This window comes from Somniosus microcephalus, chromosome 14, assembly GCF_052327205.1.
Source record: "Somniosus microcephalus isolate GS21.2 chromosome 14, FLI_Smic_1.0, whole genome shotgun sequence".
NCBI classification, from domain to species: domain Eukaryota; kingdom Metazoa; phylum Chordata; class Chondrichthyes; order Squaliformes; family Somniosidae; genus Somniosus; species Somniosus microcephalus.
This window is the reverse complement of record NC_141000.1, coordinates 3829832-3850194: the sequence shown is the minus strand read 5'-3', so window position 1 is coordinate 3850194 and position 20363 is coordinate 3829832. Positions and strand designations below refer to the sequence as shown.

The 20363-nt window shown below is 47.4% G+C and overlaps 1 protein-coding gene across 4 annotated transcripts in view; it reads left to right on the top strand.

The window, feature by feature from the left end:
• The window catches only part of phex (phosphate regulating endopeptidase homolog, X-linked), a 225177-nt gene that overhangs the window by 186799 nt on the left and 18015 nt on the right, over positions 1–20363 (top strand). For all 4 annotated transcript variants that reach the window (XM_086006138.1, XM_086006141.1, XM_086006139.1 and 1 more), the window contains one exon: positions 17370–17437. In XM_086006138.1, the coding sequence (XP_085862264.1) occupies positions 17370–17437 (68 nt within the window). The remainder of the gene's footprint in view (positions 1–17369; positions 17438–20363) is intronic.

Genomic DNA, 20363 nt, shown 5'->3' with positions numbered 1-20363 from the left:
AACGCGGAGTACCTGGTTGAACTGCGTAGGCTAGCAAAATACTGTCAGTTTGGGGTAAATCTGACAGAGGCACTGAGAGACAAGTTCGTGTGCGGGATGTCGAAGGAAGGAACACAAAAGCGACTGCTCGAAGAGAACGATCTTACACTTGATAAGGCTGTCCTTATTGCAGCATCGCACGAAGCCGCAGCGAGAGGCACGGCGGAAATGCAGCTGAAGACAGTGGTACTCAGTGTGGATCAAATGACTTCGGGTACAACGAAATGTTACCGTTGTGGGAAGACAACACACGACCAGAACCAATGCTGGTTTAAAAACCAGGAATGTAGAAAATGTGGCAAACTTGGTCACATAGCTAAAGTATGCCAGTCAGGAAAGAAGACCAGCAACAATAAGCCACCGCAGAAGAAGTACAGAAAGGTACATAAGGTGACTGTGAAGAGTCCAGATGAACTGAATTCGGATTCAGACCCCAACAGCAAGGAACTGGGTAGTCTGAGGATTCACAATGTGAGTAAAGAAGCTGACCGACAAACTATCTGGGTCACACTGCAGATTGCAAAAGTCCCAGTGAAGATGGAAGTGGACACCGGATCGGCGTTGACGGTCATGAATAAACAAGATTACAAAAAGTTATTCAAACATATTCCCCTACGGGATACAGAGATAGTATTGCAGACATACACGGGGCATAAAGTATACCCCATCGGAAAGATAAAAGTCAAGGTGAGACACAAGGGCAAAGATCACCAAGGAATGGACTTATATGTACTACCCGAGGGAGGTCCACCACTTCTGGGATGGGAGTGGATCAGGAAAATAAAGATAGACTGGCACTCACTAAACACGATGACGGTAGATTTCGGAAAGAAAGATGTCAAACCTGAACGGTTGTCCAGAATATTGGACGAGGCTAAAGAGGTATTCCAGCAGGGACTGGGAACACTGAGAGGAATTAAGGCAAAAATCAAGATTGCAGAACATGCAAGCCCAAAATTTTTCAAAGTCAGATCGGTACCTTACGCGATACGACCTGCTGTGGAGGCAGAACTGGAAGAGCTTGAACGTGCAGGGGTACTGTCGAAGGTGGACTGGAGTGAGTGGGCCACGCCCATTGTTCCCGTCATGAAGTCTTCATCAAGTAACAAGCCAGGGGGACCGGGGAAGGTCCGCATCTGCGGAGACTTCAAGATCACAGTTAATCCGGTGCTTCACACGGTACAATACCCGCTTCCGCGGATTGAGGATATCTTTGCTTCATTGTCTGGCGGGAAACACTTCAAGATAGACCTGGCACAAGCATATTTACAGATGGAGGTCGAGGAAGAGTCACGCCAGCATCTCACAATCAACACGCACAGAGGCTTGTATCGATATAATAGACTGGTTTTTGGAGTAGCTTCGGCTCCAGCAATTTGGCAGAGGGCCATGGAGCAGGTCTTACAGGGTATTCCAAGCACTCAGTGTTACTTGGACGATATCCTGATTACGGGAGAAGACGAGGAGGAACACCTCACAAATTTGAAACTGGTGCTCACCAGGTTGAAGGAATATGGCCTTCGAGTTAATCGCCAGAAGTGTGAGTTCTTCCAGAAACGGATCTCGTACTGCGGTCATGTCATTGACCAAGAGGGGCTGCACAAGTCACCTGACAAGATCGAAGCGGTCGTGAAGGCCCCCGCTCCGGAAAATGTATCACAGTTGAGGTCGTTTCTGGGGTTGATTAATTATTACCATAAGTTTCTGCCAAATCTATCCACGGTGCTGCATCCGCTGAATGCTCTGTTGCGGAAAGAAGTACCATGGAAGTGGAGCGAGGACTGTAAGAAGGCCTTTCGCAGAAGCAAGGCGTTGATTACCTCTGAGGAAGTGTTGGCTCACTTCAACCCAACGCTACCTCTTCGTCTAGCTTGTGATGCTTCCCCTTATGGTATTGGAGCTGTACTCTCACACAAGTTACCAAATGGCTCGGAAAGGCCAGTCGCATTTGCGTCCCGATCATTGACCTCCGCTGAGCGAAATTATGCTCAGATAGATAGGGAGGCTCTCAGCCTTGTGTGGGGAGTAAAGAAATTCAATCATTACCTGCAGGGCAAGAAGTTTACATTGCTGACAGACCACCAGCCGTTGGTGTCCATATTCAACCCTAACAAGGCCGTTTCCACTATGACAGCACAAAGGCTACAGAGGTGGTCCGTTCTACTAGGGGCACACCAATATGACATCGAATACAAAAGGTCCAAACAGCATGGAAATGCTGATGGGTTATCGCGCCTACCGTTGCCAGTGGAAGAAGAGGCGACTACAGTGGACCCAATGGAGATGTTCCACTCAACCATAATGGAATGTCTACCAGTAACAAATTCCATGATCGAAAAGGAAACAAGAAATGACCCGACTCTCTCACGAGTCTACGATTTAACGGTGGAGGGATGGCCAGTGCATGGCGAACCAATGTTGCCAGCATTTTCGCACAGAAGAGAACAGCTGTCAGTGTGCCAAGGAACCTTGATGTGTGGATCCAGAGTGGTGATTCCACCCAAACTCCAGCAGAAAGTACTAAAGGAGCTTCACGAGGGGCATCTGGGTGGAGTGAAAATGAAGAAGCTAGCCAGAGCGTTTGTGTGGTGGCCAGGTATTGATGGAGACATCGAAGAAATAACCAAGAGCTGTCTAGGATGCCAGAAGGTCCAAAACGCGCCACCACAAGCTCCTCTGCATCCATGGGAGTGGCCCTCATCTCCATGGCAAAGGGTACATATCGACTTTGCTGGTCCATTTATGGACCCAATGTTTTTAATCGCGGTGGATGCACACTCCAAGTGGCCGGAGGTAATAAAAATGTCCTCCACCACCACGGAAAAAACCATCACAGTATTAAGGACCATATTTGCCAGGAATGGGCTGCCGGAACAGATCTGTTCTGATAATGGACCGCAATTTGTGTCCGAAGAATTCAGGAAGTTCTTAAAAAGCAATGGGGTCAAGCACTATACGTCCGCCCCATACCATTCCGCCACCAATGGATTAGCTGAAAGGTTTGTCCAGACCTTCAAGAAGGCCATGAAGGCCATGGGTAATGAAGACATCAACCTACAACATAAGGTAGATAGCTTCTTGTTGGCGTACAGGAATGCGACACATGCGGTCACAAACCAAACTCCCGCCATGATGTTTTTCAATAGAAGAATAAGATGCCGGCTGGATTTGATTAAGCCAAACGTCAGACGGGACGTAGAGAACCGGCAATTTCAAGGCATGAATGAAAGGCCAACTAGATCCTTTCAGATAGGTCAACAAGTTTTGGCCCGGGACTACCGTACCGAGAAATGGCAGCCGGGAACTATTGGGAAAAGGCTAGGACCGTTGATGTATACCATGGACATTGGTGAAAGCATAATAAGGCGCCATGTTGACCAGATCATAGAATCATCCACAAAGGCCCAACCTACTCCACAACTCTATACGTCTAATGTTGAAGCAGAGATACCCAGAGCATCTACCTCCGATCCGGTAACACTGGAATCCGATGAACCTGAAACGGTCCTTCAAGCCGAATCGACCTTGCCAGAAGAACCTACTACACCACCGAAAACGACTACACCACCGAGGCGTTATCCGGACAGAGTCCGGAAGCCTCCAGAGAGACTGAATCTGTGAACTGTTTCACATAAAGTTGTATATATGTTAAGATGTTATATTAATGGGAATATGTATATATTGTTAACCTAAAAAGGGAGGATTGTAGTGTATGTAACGTTCTACCTTTAAGAGAACTATTTTAAGGGTTGCACTACTTTATCTTGGCTACTGTATACTGTAATACCGGTGGTGACCACACCGGTATATAAGTGCTGTGTAAGGATTTATTGGGCAGATTCGCCCTGACCTTCGAATAGTAAAGTCCTGTTAAAGTTACTCTTGTAGTCTGTGTATTAATTCACCATATAACCCACAGACTTTACAGCAGCTACCAGGAAATTTGGCGCACACATGCATGATGATCTTCCTGTGGTTGGAGACGAGCTGCACATTGAGGGAGTGGAAGCCCTTGCGGTTGACAAAGACTCCTGGATTATGATGGGGTGGCCCTGATGGCCACGTGTGCAGTCGATGACGCCCTGCACCCGTGTGAAACCAGTCAGAGTGGCAAAGCCGAGCGCCCACTCAGTAACACTGGCTTCATCAGTGGCAAAGTTGATATAATTGGCTGACTTGTCAAACAGGGCATCGGTGACCTGTGTGATGTATCTGTGGGTGGCCAACTGCGAGATCCTGCAAATGTCTGCTGCAGATCCCTGGAAGGAGCTTGAGGTGAAGAAGTTGAGGACAGTGGTGACTTTGACAGCTGGTAAGGCGTGTCCACCCGCTCCTCTGAGCTGCAGGTCTTGCTCCAGCAATCTGCAAATGTCTGCGACGACTTGGCGCAATAGCCTGAGCCTCCTTTGGCACTGCTGCTCAGTCATGTTGAGGAAGCTCATCCTCTGCCTGTATACCCTGTGCTGGGGGGATCACCACTGGCGCGGTGCAGCCCTGCACTGATGCCCTCTCTCCTGTGCAGCATCAGGTGGTTGAGGAGAAGATTGGGGGTGGTGCTGCTGGTGTGCCTGGTGCTGCTGGTGTTGGGGCTCATTGAGATCTGATTCTGTGGACCAAGGTGAGACAGTATAAATGGTACCCATGCTTATGTAATAGATAGCAGGTCAAGGAGAGATCACAGAAGCAATCTGTCAATGGTGTGATAGGTTGTACCAATGAGGTGACAGTGAATCACGACTTTGCTGAAAAGACTTGCAACCTCCAGAAAACTAAATCTGTGCTGACAATGCACTCAAACAGCAGCATCTGCCTTAGGAAAGTAACCAGGTGTCAGGTGGGAGTATTTATTGTGCTTTCCATGCTGTGCACTAATAACTCTAACCCTAACAGTGTCCGGTGTCACTGTGATCTGTTTGACCCACTCAAACTCTAACCCTAACACAGTGTCTGTGGTGTATGTAACCTGTTCCACCTTAAGAGAACTTAAGCCTGTTCCACCTTAAGAGATGTACTACTTTCTCTGGCTGCTGTATACGTAATACCGGTGGTGACCACCGGTATATAAGTACTGTGTAGTGATATTGTATTTAGTATAGTCCTGACCTCCAACTAGTAAAGACCTGTTGAACTTTATTCTTGTAGTCTGGGTCAGTAATTAATCTTAATACAACTGGAACACACAGACTTAACAGTGGCGACGAGTCCGATTCTTACCCTGCGGCAGTTTATATCCACGGCGGCTTCGTCCACAGAACGGGCGTCGAAGAGAGGCATCCACCCTCATCACCCTGCTGGAAGACACGTCGCGCGGCAGGCATTGAGAACCCAGAGTGCAGAAGACATCCTGAACTCGAAGCCTCCATCAGCGGCAGTCAGCTATCTTCTTTCTACCTCGGTGGTGGGTAAGCCGGTCAGCGACGCGAGCAGAAAGTCGGCCGCGTTGGCTGTACAGACGGGGGGAGGAAGACAGAGGAATAAGGGCGGTGAGATCGATCGCGACCGGAGATAAGGGCCGGGCCGCATTCGGGCCGAAAGGCGCAGCGCGGGGACATTGATCGCGGCTGGTGATAAGGGCCGGGCCGCTTTCGGGCCAAAAAGGCGCAGCGTCTGGGGCGACTAAAGGCGCGAGAGCCGCGGTGAAGGCGAACGCAGCCGGTGCTAATAACCGGGCTGCAAGAAGGGCTGCGAGGCGCGACATCGGGGAAGCGCGAATGCCCGAGGGAGCCGCGGTGAAGCGGAGACAGCGTCGGGGGAGTTACTAACCGCTGGGAAAGGGGAGCAGCAGCGGCACGCCAAACACCATTGCAGCCAGTGGGTGAAGACCGCCAAGCGTGGGAAAACCGCCATTTTGTAGGCGGAGGATGAAGACAAGAGCGGGAAACCGCCATCTTGGGATAAAATAAATTGCAACGATGCCTAAACATGGGAACATTGATACCTTTGATGGCGACATCGAAGATTGGGCCATGTATGTAGAACGCATACAAAATTATTGTAAAGCAAATAAAATCCCAGATGCAGAGAAAGCACTAACGTTATTGAATTTAATGGGTGCGAAGACATACGGGCAATTGAAACACCTTTTATCACCAGATGAACTGGCGGATAAGACGTTCGAGGAGATTGTTACTGTCCTGAAAAATCATCTAAACCCCACGCCGCTGATGCTAGCGGAACGATTTAAATTTTACAGCAGAAGGCAGCTGAAGGATGAAAGCAATGCTGAATATTTAATGGAATTGCGTAAGCTAGCAAAGTTCTGTCAGTTTGGAACGGGACTAACAGAAGCGCTAAGAGATAAATTTGTGTGTGGATTATTAAAAGAAGATACACAAAAGCGCCTGCTCGAGGAGAATGAGCTGACGCTTGAGAAAGCGGTCACTATGGCAGCAGCACACGAAGCCGCAGCGAGAGGCACGGCAGTAATGCAGCTACGGTCACCGGAACACAGTACAAATAAATTGGGTTTGAGTACTGTAAAATGTTATCGTTGTGGAAAGACAACACACGATCAGAACCAGTGTTGGTTTAAAAACCAAGAATGCAGAACGTGTGGCAGGCTTGGCCACATAGCTAAAGTATGCCGGTCAGGAAAGAAGACCAGCAACAAAAAGTCACCGCAAGGAAAATACATAAAGGTGCACAAGGTGACAAAGACCAGTTCGAACGAACAGAAGTCAGATTCAGACGCTAGCAGTAATGAACTGGGTAGCTTAAGAGTACACAACGTTGGTAAGGATGCAGATCTCCAGACAATTTGGGTCACTCTTCAGATAGCAGGAGTCCAAGTAAAGATGGAATTGGACACTGGATCGGCATTGACGGTCATGAATAAGAAGGATTACAAAAGGTTATTCCAACATATTCCCCTACGGGATACGGAGATTATATTGAAAACATACACGGGGCAAAGAGTGTACCCCATCGGAAAGATAGAGGTAAAAGTGGTCCACAAGAGCGAAGAAAGCCAAGTAATGGACTTATATGTGCTACCTGAAGGAGGTCCACCACTACTGGGACGGGAGTGGATTAGGAAAATGAATATGGCACTCCTTAAAAGCACTAACGGTAGATTCCGGGGAAACAGATGTCAAACCTAAACGATTGTCCAAAATATTGGATGATGCTAAAGAGGTGTTCCAGCAAGGACTGGGAACACTGAAAGGAATTACGGCAAACATCAAGATTGATGAACATGCACAACCAAAATTTTTCAAAGCCAGACCGGTACCCTATGCAATACGACCTACTGTAGAAGCGGAACTGGAAGCGCTAGAACGTTCAGGTGTACTGTCTAAGGTAGATTGGAGTGAGTGGGCTACGCCCATTGTTCCCGTTATGAAACGTCCTTCGAGCAACAAGCCAGGAGAACCAGGGAAGGTTCGCATCTGTGGAGATTTCAAGATCACCGTTAATCCGGTGCTTCACACGGTGCAGTATCCGCTTCCGCGGATTGAGGATATTTTTGCTTCGTTGTCTGGCGGGAAACACTTCACCAAGATAGACCTGGCGCAGGCGTACTTGCAGATGGAGGTTGATGAAGAGTCACGCCAGTACCTCACGATCAACACGCATAGAGGTTTGTACCGGTATAATAGGCTGGTTTTTGGAGTGGCATCGGCTCCGGCAATTTGGCAGAGGGCCATGGAGCAGGTATTACAGGGAATTCCAGGCACACAATGTTACCTGGACGATATTCTGATTACAGGTGATGGTGATGAAGAACACCTCGCAAACGTGGAACTGGTGCTCAACAGACTGAAAGAGTATGAACTTAGAGTTAATCGGCAGAAATGTGAGTTCTTTCAGAAGCGGATCTCGTACTGTGGTCATGTCATTGACCGGGAGGGGCTTCATAAGTCTCCTGACAAGATAGAGGCAGTTGTAAAGGCTCCCGCTCCGGATAATGTCTCTCAGTTGAGGTCGTTTCTGGGATTGATTAACTATTACCATAAGTTTCTACCGAATCTATCCACGGTACTGCACCCGCTGAACGCTCTTTTACAGAAGGGGGTACCATGGGAATGGAGCGAAAACTGTAAGAAGGCATTTCGCAAAAGCAAAGAATTGATCACCTCAGAGGAAGTGTTGGCTCACTTCAACCCGACACTGCCTATTCGGTTGGCTTGTGATGCTTCTCCATATGGTATTGGGGCAGTACTCTCACACAAGTTGCCAAATGGCACAGAAAGGCCAGTCGCGTTTGCATCCAGATCATTGACCTCCGCTGAGCGCAACTATGCGCAGATCGATCGGGAGGCTCTCAGCCTTGTATGGGGAGTGAAGAAGTTTAATCATTACCTGCAGGGCCAAAAATTCACACTTCTGACAGACCATCAGCCGTTGGTATCCATTTTTAACCCTAAGAAGGGTGTCTCGGTGATGACAGCACAGCGACTCCAGAGATGGTCCCTTTTCCTAGGGGCACATCAATATCAAATAGAATTCAAAGGTACAAAGCAGCATGGCAATGCTGATGGGCTGTCGCGCCTGCCACTACCTGAAGCAGAAGAGACGACGAAAGTTGACCCTGTTGAGTTATTTCATTCGACCATCATCGAGTGTTTACCAGTCACCAATGCAAGTATTGAAAGAGAAACCAGGAACGACCCGACACTGTCCCGAGTTTACGAGGTGACAGTGAAGGGATGGCCAACACATGGTGATCCTCTGTTACCGGCATTCTCGGCAAGGCGAGACCAGCTGTCCGTCTGACATGGTACTTTGATGTACGGGACAAGAGTGATTATTCCTCCCAAGTTACGGGAAAGAGTTCTAAAGGAACTGCATGAAGGTCATCTGGGGGGAGTTAAGATGAAAAGTCTTGCTAGGGCTTATGTATGGTGGCCGGGCATTGACCAACAGACAGAGGAGTTGACAAAAAGCTGCGTGGGGTGCCAAAAAGTGCAAAATGCACCTCCGATCACACCGCTACACCCATGGGAATGGCCTTCAGCCCCATGGCAACGCGTACATATTGACTTTGCTGGTCCATTCATGGACTCCATGTTCCTAATTGCGGTGGACGCACATTCCAAATGGCCAGAAGTGATCAAGATGAATACCACTACTTCAGAAAAGACAATTGTGGTGTTAAGAACAATATTAGCAAGGAACGGATTGCCAGAACAGATATGTTCGGACAACGGACCACAGTTTGTGTCGGAAGAATTCCAAAAATTCTTAAAGAAGAATGGGGTGAAACATTATACCTCTGCCCCATATCATCCGGCGACAAACGGGTTGGCCGAGAGATTTGTCCAAACATTCAAAAAGGCAATAAAGGCCATGAACGATGATCAGATTCCGTTACAACACAAGGTGGACAATTTCCTAATGGCATATCGAAACACCGCTCATGCAGTGACTAACCAAAGTCCTGCCATGATGTTTTATAACAGGAGGTTGCGGTCCAGTTTGGACTTGTTAAAACCAAATGTGCGGAGGGAAGTGGAAAACAAACAGTTCCGGCATACTAATAACAAGTCCACTCGAAGTTTCGACGTAGGACAACCAGTGTTGGCAAGGGGCTATGGAAATGAAAAATGGCAGTCCGGAACAATTCGGGCCAGACAAGGACCTCTGATGTACACAGTAGATATTGGTAACAATGTGATAAGGCGTCATGCGGATCAACTGGTAGAATCAAGAGCAAGGGTCGAACCCATGGTTGCGACAGAGACAACTGTGGAAGACGTTAATGAACCTGAAGCATCTACCTCGGCAGGGACTGTACCTGATGATGACGTCCAATACATAGGAAACCAACAAGAAGAGTCACCTCAGCAACAAGAATCAGAGACCACTGAAAGGCGTTATCCAAACCGAATCAGAAGGCCTCCTGAGAGACTGAACCTTTGAACTGTTTATACCTGAAGTTATATATGTATATATGTTATGATATGTTAAATGGGGATATGACTGTTAAGCTAAAAAGGGAGGATTGTGGTGTATGTAACCTGTTCCACCTTAAGAGAACTTAAGCCTGTTCCGCCTTAAGAGATGTACTACTTTCTCTGGCTGCTGTATACGTAATACCGGTGGTGACCACCGGTATATAAGTGCTGTGTAGTGATATTGTATTTAGTATAGTCCTGACCTCCAACTAGTAAAGACCTGTTGAACTTTATTCTTGTAGTCTGTGTCAGTAATTAATCTTAATACAACTGGAACACACAGACTTAACAGTGTCCTGTCACTGTGATCTGTTTGACCCACTCGAACTCTAACCCTAACACAGTGTCCTGTCACTGTGATCTGTTTGACCCACTCGAACTCTAACCCTAACACAGTGTCCAGTATCACTGTGATCTGTTTGACCCACTCGAACTCTAACCCTAACACAGTGTCCAGTGTCACTGTGATCTGTTTGACCCACTCGAACTCTAACCCTAACAGTGTCCAGTGTCACTGTGATCTGTTTGACCCACTCGAACCCTATCCCTAACACAGTGTCCATGGTCACTTGCGCAGTGTTCTATTTGACTGGTGGGCAGGGGAAATGCTTCCAGATCACCCTGAAAGCCTCCTTGAAAAAGTGTAACATCCCCATCGACACCTGGGAATCCCTGGCCCAAGACCGTACAAAGTGGAGGAGAAGCATCCGGGAAGGCACCGAACACCTCGAGCCTCTTCGCCGGATGCAAGCGCAAGGAGCGCACGTCAACCCAAGCACCCCATTCAACCACCATCTGCCCCACCTGTGACAGAGACTGTAGGTCCCGCATTGGACTCATCAGTCACCTGCGAACTCATTTTTAATGTGGAAGCAAGTCATCCTCGGTTCTGAGGGACTGCCTAAGAAGAAGTTCTATTTGACTCACGCTAACCCTAGCCCTCCCCAACCCCCCCGAAGGTATTGATCTGTGCCCGGGTCATGGTCCTTGCCCTCCGGTACCTGCCACGTGCGAGTGGTGGCAGGCTATACTGTGGAAGACCATCACAGCTCTCAGCCCGCACGAGATTGTGTAATAAAGTGGGGTTTGATCGCGAGCACTAAGTCTCTGGAACTTTTTGAGGTGTAAAGACCAGTGTTCCCCATAAGCTGCGTTTTGTTCTGCGTGGCCTGTTTCATTTACTGGCGGTTCCTTTAAATTTCTGCACATGCGCAATATTTACAATGTAAAAACCGGTGAGCAGCCTGCGCGGGACCTTTCAGATTACAGCGCAACCACACACACGTGCACCTGAGCAGGAACATTGGTAAAGACTCCGCTGTCGCTCTGCAGGAGGATAGCGGAGAGGTTGTGTGCTGAGTGTATGAAGGAGGAGGGCATTTTGCAATGTTCTCCAAGCAAGATGAGGCCTCCTTTTCTTCCAAAGAAGGTTGGAAGTGGAGCCCAACGAGGGAGGAAAGCAGCTTGGACTGCCAGAAATAGGTGAAATTCTTTCAACAAAAAAAATTATGCATCAGCTGTGTCACCCTCGTCACAGTGCATGTCACTCTCGCCTCTGAGTCAGAAGGTTGTGGGCTCAAGTCCCACTCCAGAGACTTGAGCACATAATCCAAGCTGACAGCCTAGTGCAGTACTGAGGGAGTGCTGCACTGTCAGAGGTGCCATCTTTCAGATGAGACGTTAAACAGAGGCCCCGTCTGCTCGCTCAGGTGGTACTATTTGAAGAAGAACAGGGGAGTTCTCCCCGGTGTCCTGGTCAATATTTTTCCTCAAACAACATCACTAAAACAGATTATCTGGTCATTATCACATTGCTGTCTGTGGCCGAACAAATTGGCTGCCACGTTTCCCTACATTACAACAGTGACTGGTGAGGGCGATGGTTCCTCTGGGGAGTGCAGCCAAAGTCAAGACCACGGGTGGCTCAGCTGCACAGAGGGGTAGGAAAATGAGTGGAAGAGCAATAGTGGTAAGGGATTCATTGGTTAGGGGAGCAGACAGGTGTTTCTGTGGCCGTAGACGTGGCTCCAGGATGGTGTGTTGCCTCCCTGGTGCCAGGGTCAAGGATGTCACTGAGCGGCTGCAGGACACTCTGAGGGGGGAGGGTGAACAGCCAGAGGGCATTGTCCATATCGGTACCAACGACATAGGCAGAAAGAGGGATGAGGTCCTGCAGGCAGAGTTTAGGGTGCTAGGAGAGAGATTAAAAAGCAGGACCTCAAAGGTAGTAATCTCTGGATTACTCCCGGTGCCACGTGCTAGTGAGTACAGGAATAGGAGGATAGGGCAGATGAATGCGTGGCTGGAGAGATGGTGCAGGAGGGAGGGCTTTAGATTCCCGAGGCATTGGGACTGTTTCTGGGGAAGGTGGGACCTGTACAAGCCGGACGGGTTACACCTCAACAGAGCCGGGACCAATATTCTCGTGGGGAGGTTTGTTAGTGTTGTTGGGGAGGGTTTAAACTAGCTTGGCAGGGGGATGGGCACCAGCATATAGGAATAGAAAAGAGGAATAAAGTGCATAAAAGAGTGAGTGTGTTGGATAGTACTAGAGAAGATAGTAATGGAGGCGGTAGTAGTACCATATTAGATAGGAGCAGACTAAGAAAGACTACAAAAAATGCAAAAATGGGTTTAGAATGCATGTACGTAAACGCACAAAGTGTGGTGAATAAGGTTGGTGAGCTACAAGCACAATTAGCTGTGTGGCAATATGATGTTGTGGCAATAACGGAAGCGTGGCTTAAAAACGGTGAGGACTGGGCACCTAATATTCAAGGGTACAAGGTGTTCAGAAAAGATAGGGAAGGAAAAAGGGAGGTGGGGTGGCAGTGCTGATTAAGGAAGACATTGCAGTGTTGGAAAGGGAGGATGTTCTTGAGGGGACAAGGACAGAATCCATTTGGTTAGAGTTGAGGAGCAAAAAGGGTCTGATCACGCTCCTGGCGGTATTCTACAGGCCTCCAAATAGTGAGAGGGAGGTAGAGGAGCAAATCTACAGGGAAATCGCAGAGATATGTAAGAGCTATAGAGTGGTGATATTGGGGGGACTTTAATTATCCAATATCGATTGGGATAATGCTCGGGTAAAGGGAAAGGAGGGGGAGGAATTTCTGAAATGTGCTCAGGAGAATTTCCTTGACCAATGTGTTCTTGGCCCAACTAGGAAGGAGGCATTGCTGGATCTGGTGCTGGGGAATGAGGTGGGCCAGGTCGACCAAGTGTCTGTGGGAGAACACTTGGGCACGAGTGATCATCGTATCATAAGATTTAGATTAGCAATGGAGAGGAGCAAGGAACAATCTAGAGTGGAACTTCTAAACTGGAATAGGGCTAACTTCAATGGGATGCGAAAGGATCTAGCCAGGGTAAAATGGAGCCAAAGACCGACGGGGAAAAACTGTAATGGAACAATGGGTGATCTTTAAGGAGGAGATGTTCCAAGTACAGGCTAGGTACATTCCAACAAGAGGGAAGGGTAAGGGAACCAAAGCAAGGGCTCCTTGGATGACGAGGGAGACAGAGAAGATGATGAAACAAAAAAAGAGGGTGTATGATGCATGTCAGGTGAATTCTTCAACGGAGAACCAGACCAAATACAATAAGTTGAGAGGGGATGTGAAGATGAAAATAAGATTGGCAAAGAGAGAATATGAGAGTAGAATGGCGGTTAACATAAAAGGGAACCCAAAAATCTTCTACCGGCATGTAAACAGTAAGCGGGTATTAAGAAGTGGGGTGGGGCCTATTAGGGACAAAGAAGGTGATATATGCTTTGAGGCGCAGGGCAAGGCTAGAATACTCAATGAGTACTTTGTATCGGTGTTTACTAAGGAGGTGGATGCTGACAAAATATTAGTAGAAGTGGAAAAGGTAGAAGCAATGGAAGGGGTGAAAATTGATAGACAGGATGTACTAGAAAGGCTGGGTATGCTTAGAGTGGACAAGTCGGCTGGCATCCCAGGTTGCTAAGGGAATTGGGGGAGGAGATAGTGGAAGCGCTTGCCATAATTTTCCAATCTTCCCTCGATGCGGGGGAGGTGCCTGACAATTGGAAAGTGGCAAATGTGACACCATTATTCAAGGGTGTAAGGACAATGCTAGTAACTACAGGCTGTAGTGTATGTAACTGTTCTACCTTTAAGAGAACTATTGTATGTAACCGTCCACCTTTAAGAGAACTATTTTAGGTGTGGCACTACTTTATCTTGGCTGCTGTATACTGTAATACCGACGGTGACCACACCGGTATATAAATGCTGTGTCAGGATTTATTGGGCAGATTCGCCCTGACCTTCGAATAGTAAAGTCCTGTTAAAGTTACTCTTGTAGTCTGTGTATTAATTCGCCATAATACCTACAGACTTTACACAGGCCAGTCAGTATAACATCAATGGTGGGTAAAGTTTTAGAAACAGTAATCAAGGAAAAAATTAATGGGCATTTGGAGAGATTTAAGCTAATTAAGGAGAGCCAACACGGATTTGAAAAAGGCAGATCGTGTTTGACTAATCGAATTAAATTTTTCGATGAAGTATCAGAGAGGATTGATGAAGGGAATGCAATGGATGTTGTCTACATGGATTTTCGGAAGGCATTTGACAAAGTACCACAAAAGGCTGGTTAACAAAATTGAGGCTCATGGAATAGGTGGGTCAGTGGCAGCTTGGATAAGGAATTGGCTTAAGGACAGAAAACAGCGAGTTGTGGTAAATGGCTGTTTTTCAGACTGGAGGATGGTAGACAGTGGTGTTCCCCAAGGGTCAGTGCTGGGGCCACTGCTTTTTTTGATATACATATAAATGACCTGGATATTGGAATACAGAGTAGAATTTCTAAATTTGCCGATAACACCAAACTTGGGGGTGTGGCAAACAGTGATGATGATATTAGTCGACTGCAACAGGACATAGAAAGGCTAGTAGAATGGGCAGACAAGTGGCAGATGGAATTTAATACAGAGAAGTGTGAGGTGATGCATTTTGGCAGAAGGTTCAGGGAAAGGCAATATACACTTAATGGCACAGTTTTAAAGAGTGTGCAGGGACAGAGGGACCTGGGAGTTAATGTGCATAGGTCCCTGAAGGTGGCAGGACATATTGAGAGAGTGGTTAACAAAGCATATGGGATCTTGGGCTTCATAAATAGAGGTATTGAGTACAAAAATAGAGAAGTAATGTTGAATCTTTATAAAGCGCTGGTTAGGCCACAACTGGAGTATTGTGTCCAGTTCTGGTCACCACACTTTAGGAAGAATGTGAAGCCCCTTGAGAGGGTGCAGAGGAGATTTACCAGAATGGTTCAGGGGATGGGGGATCTTAGCTACAAGGACAGGTTGGAGAAGCTGAATTTGTTTTCATTAGAGCAAAGGAGGTTGAGGGGTGATTTGATAGAGGTGTACAAGACAAACTCTTTTTACGCAGCGAGTGGTGAGGACCTGGAACTCGCTGCCAACGGAAGTGGTGGAAGCGGAGACACTCAATGTTTTGAAGGGGAGACTGGATAGACACTTGAGGGAAATAAACTTGCAGGGCTACGGGGATAGAGCGGGGGAACGGGACTGACTGGATTACTCTACAGGGAGCCGGCACGGACTCGATGGGGGGAATGGCCTCCTTCGGTGCCGTTATGACTGCACTTCAAAAGTACCTCATTGGCTATAATGCGCTTTAGGACAGCCTGAGGTCGTGAAAGGTGCTATATAAATGTAAGTTCCTCCTCCTTCTCAGCTGCCTTACAGAGGGAACTAATTTGGGAGTGGGGGGGTGGGGGGGGTGGCGCGGGGGTGTATGGGGCGAGCACCACTGGCCAAATGCAAACTCTGGTGGGATCAGTACGAGGGAGCACCGATGGGGCGATTCTGAAGTTACTGCCAGGATCATGTCCCGTCCATTTTAGGGCCACAATCAAGAAATTATTGTTTTGAGGTAAAATTATTGTAAAAGTCCTCAGGAAGTCCTAAAGTGCTTCACAGCCAATGAAGTGTAGTCACCATTGTAATGTAGAGAAAAACAGCAGCCAATTCGTGCACAGCAAGGTTCCACAAACACGGATGAGATAAATGACAGGATAATCTGTTTTAATGGTGTCGGTTGTTGGTTGAGGAATCAATGTTGGCCAGGACACCGGGAGAACTCCCCTGCTCTTCAATGGTGCCGTCAACTGAGAGAGCAGACGGGGCCTCGGTTTTGCATCTCATCTGAAAGACGGCACCTCCAACAGCGCAGCGCTCCCTCGGTACTGCACTGGAGTCCCAGCCTAGAAATTACGCTCAGGACTTGAACCCACAACCTTCTGACTCAGAGGCGAGAGTGCTACCCACTGAGCTACAGCTGACACCTTGAGTCAAATAACTTGAGGCAAGACTGATGTGAAAGAGACAAACATCTCAGATAATTTCAGAAACAGTGGTGCCCCCCAGGGGTCGGTACTAGGACCACTGCTTTTCTTGATATATATTAATCACTTGGATGTGGGTGTACAGGGCACAATTTCAAAATTTGCAGATGACACAAAACTTGGAAGTACAGTGAACAGTGAGGAGGATAGTGATAGACTTCAAGAGGACATAGACAGGCTGGTGAAATGGGCGGACACGTGGCAGATGAAATTTAATGCAGAAAAGTGCAAAGTGATACATTTTGGTAGAAAGAATGAGGAGAGGCAATATAAACTAAAGGGTACAATCCTAAAGGGGGTGCATGAACAGAGAGTCCGAGGGGTATGTGTGCATAAATCGTTGAAGGTGGCAGGGCAGGTTGAGAAAGCAGTTAAAAAAGCATACGGGATCCTGAGCTTCATGAATAGAGAAGAAAAGCGCGGAAATTATGAAGAATCTGTATAAAACACTGGTTTGGCCTCAACTGGAGTATTGGGTCCAATTCTGGGCACCGCACTTTAGGAAGGATGTGAAGGTCTTAGAGAGGGTGCAGAAAAGATTTACAAGAATGATTCCAGGGATGAGGGACTTCAGTTACGTTGATAGACTGGAGAAGCTGGGGTTGTTCTCCTTGGAGCAGAGAAGGTTGAGAGGAGATTTGATAGAGGTGTTCAAAATCATGAGGGGTCTGGACAGAGTAGAGAGAGAGAAACTGTTCCCATTGGCAGAAGGGTCGAGAACCAGAGGACACAGATTTAAGGTGATTGGCAGAAGAACCAAAGGCGACTCGAGGAAAAACTTTTTTATGCAGCGAGTGGTTAAGATCTGGAATGCACTGCCTGAGGGGGTGGAGGCAGATTCAATCGTGGCTTTCAAAAGGGAGTTGGATAAGTACCTGAAGGAAAAAAATTCGCAGGGCTACGGGGAAAGGGCGGGGGAGTGGGACTAGCTGAAGTGCTCTTGGAGAGAGCCAGCACGGGCTCGATGGGCCGAATGGCCTCCTTCCTTGCTGTAACCATTCTATGATTCTAACAGTGAATTGCTTTTGATTTCAGGTCTATCAGTTTTGGTGCAATTGGAGTAATTGTTGGACATGAATTCTCACATGCGTTTGATGACAGTGGTAAGTTTCATTGTCCTCAATAAAGAAATGTTTTCTGTGCGATTTCACTAAACTTTGTTACGTATTGAAGCCTGACTGCTGGATTGGAAAAGAACGGGAGTACATGCAGAATACACAACTTACTGTTGACTTCACTGATCTTTTGAGGTAAATGATTCTGGTATTTTGTCTTCCTCTTAATACACAGTCATCGCTCATCACAAGCCATTCAGTTGCTGAGAGGGTGGGCAGACAACTTCCGCCCAACTCTACCAACTCTGGTATGTAGAGTAACGGGTGAAGAGAAGGAGCATTGAAACACTGCAGAGGGCTCTGTACCTCAGCATTCCCAGCCACTCTGTCTCCTCATTCCCTCTGATCCTCACCAGTGTGTTACTCTCTGGCCTCACCATAAGCAGGTCAGGAATTCTTGGCATTATAGCAACTCTCAGTACAGGTTGGGCAGGGAGTGAGAAACCAAGGCCACTGCTGCAGACAGCGAACTAGGCTGGAAACAATTGAAGACAAAACCAGGAAAACCAGGAATTGCACCTAAATGACACCAAGCTTGGGTTTTAGAAGTCTTAACATTTAATCCGTGGATATGGTTGACTAGTGGCTATGGTACTGGATTTAGCGTTGTAAATTCAAGTCCCGCCGAATTGAATTCAATAAATCTGGTAATTTGTGGACTGGCACCAGAGAATGACCATGAAATCTGCCAGATTGTCGTAAAAACCCGACTGGGTTGACACTTAATGGCATAGTTTTAAAGAGTGTGCAGTGACAGAGGGACCTGGGAGTTAATGTGCATAGGGCCCTGAAGGTGGCAGGACATAGAGAGAGTGGTTAACAAAGCATATGGGATCTTGGGCTTCATAAATAGAGCTATTGAGTACAAAAGTAGAGAAGTTATGCTGAACCTTTATAAAGCGCTGGTTAGGCCACAACTGGAGTATTGCATCCAGTTCTGGTCACCACACTTTAGGAAGGATGTGAAGGCCCTTGAGAGGGTGCAGAGGAGATTTACCAGAATGGTTCCGGGGATGGGGGATCTTAGCTACAAGGACAGGTTGGAGAAGCTGGATTTGTTTTCATTGGAGCAAAGGAGGTTGAGGGGTGATTTGATAGAGGTGTACAAGATTATGACGGGTTTGGACAGGCTAGACGGGGAAAGGCTGTTCCCACTAGTTGATGGTACAAGGACTAGGAGACACAGATTTAAGGTTTTGGGCAAGAGATACAGGGGGGATATGAGGAAAACCTTTTTTACTCAGCGAGTGGTGAGGACCTGGAACTCGCTGCCGACGGAAGTGGTGGAAGCGGAGACACTCAATGTTTTCAAGGGGAGACTGGATAGGCACTTGAGGGAAATAAAACTTGCAGGGCTACGGGGATAGAGCGGGGGAATGGGACTGACTGGATTGCTCTACGGGGAGCCGGCACGGACTTGATGGGCCAAATGGCCTCTCTTTGTGCCATTATGATTCTATGGTTTACTGATCCCCTACCTAGCCTAGGCCTACGTGTGACTCAAGACCCACACTAGGTTAATTCAGTGCAAGTAAGGATGGGCAATAAATGTGGTCTTACCAGAGTCCCAAGAACGAATTTTAAGAAAAAAGATTGTAAGAGGAAATAAAGAGGGAGTTAAGGAGTTCCACGGTTTAAGACCCGAGGAAAATTGGCAGTCTCCTCGCCATTAACGTGCGTTGGTGGTCTTGGTGAGACCACATCTTGAGTATTGTGTGCAGTTTTGGTCGCCTTATCTGAGGAAGGATGTTCTTGCCATGGCGGGAGTGCAGTGAAGATTCACCAGACTGATACCTGGGATGGCAGGAATTACGTATGAAGAGAGATTGGGTCGATTGGGTTTATATTCGCTGGAGTTTAGAAGAATGAGAGGGGATCTCATTGAAACTTATAAAATTCTAACAGGACTAGACAGACTCGATGCAGGAAGGATGTTCCCAATGGCGGGGGAGTCCAGAACCAGGGGTCACAGTCAAGGATAAGGGGTAAGCCATTTAGGACTGAGATGAGGAGGAATTTCTTCACCCAGAGAGTGGTGAACCTGTGGAATTCTCTACCACAGTTGAGGCCAACTTATTAAATATATTCAAGAAGGAGTTGGATATATTTCTTAAGGCTAAAGGGATCAAGGGATATGGGGAGAAGGCAGGGACAGGGTACTGAATTTGGATGATCAGCCATGATCTCATTAAATGGCGGAACAGGCTCGAGGGGCCGAACGGCCTGCTCCTGCTCCTATCTTCTATGTTTCTATGTTTGGAAAATTGGCTCTCGTGCGTCTGTGTGTGTGATATGAAGTTGAAGGCCTTAAAGAGCAGTGAGATAGGGTATTTTCTTCAGAATATGGGATCCTGATACAGAGCTTCATTCCCTTGGTGCGGATATTGGGAATCCTCTGGGATTTCCTGCCCTTTTTTAATGGACGGGGGTACACACACGATGTTCTGAGACACTGTCCCAGCATGCACGGCTCCATGTCAAGAGAACCTTGTTGTAACATTTGCCTCAGTAAGCAGGTCACATGGTGCCCGATCAGCTCATGTGTATAGAGGTTATTACTTGGAAGACATCCCAGCCCTAAATAGCCTGAATCAGGTTAGCCGGTAAATACAGTGAGTCCCAAAACATATCTCTCAATATAACATCAACAACAGACTCAAATCCCACCAGTCAGGAGAGAGTTTCAATGTCGCCCACAGTCTCTTCCACTTCACTTTGACTTTCCACTTGGCGATCAATATTTCAGCAGTGCCAATTAATCAGAGACAATGGCGGAGGCTCCATTCTCTGCAGTTTCCTGCTTAATCGAAGTAGGGTACCCGACAAACTGGACACAAGGTTCGACCAGGACATTCCCTGATAACAGGAGTTGTGCCCATTCGCATGGTACTACCACTCAAGTGATGGCCTCTAT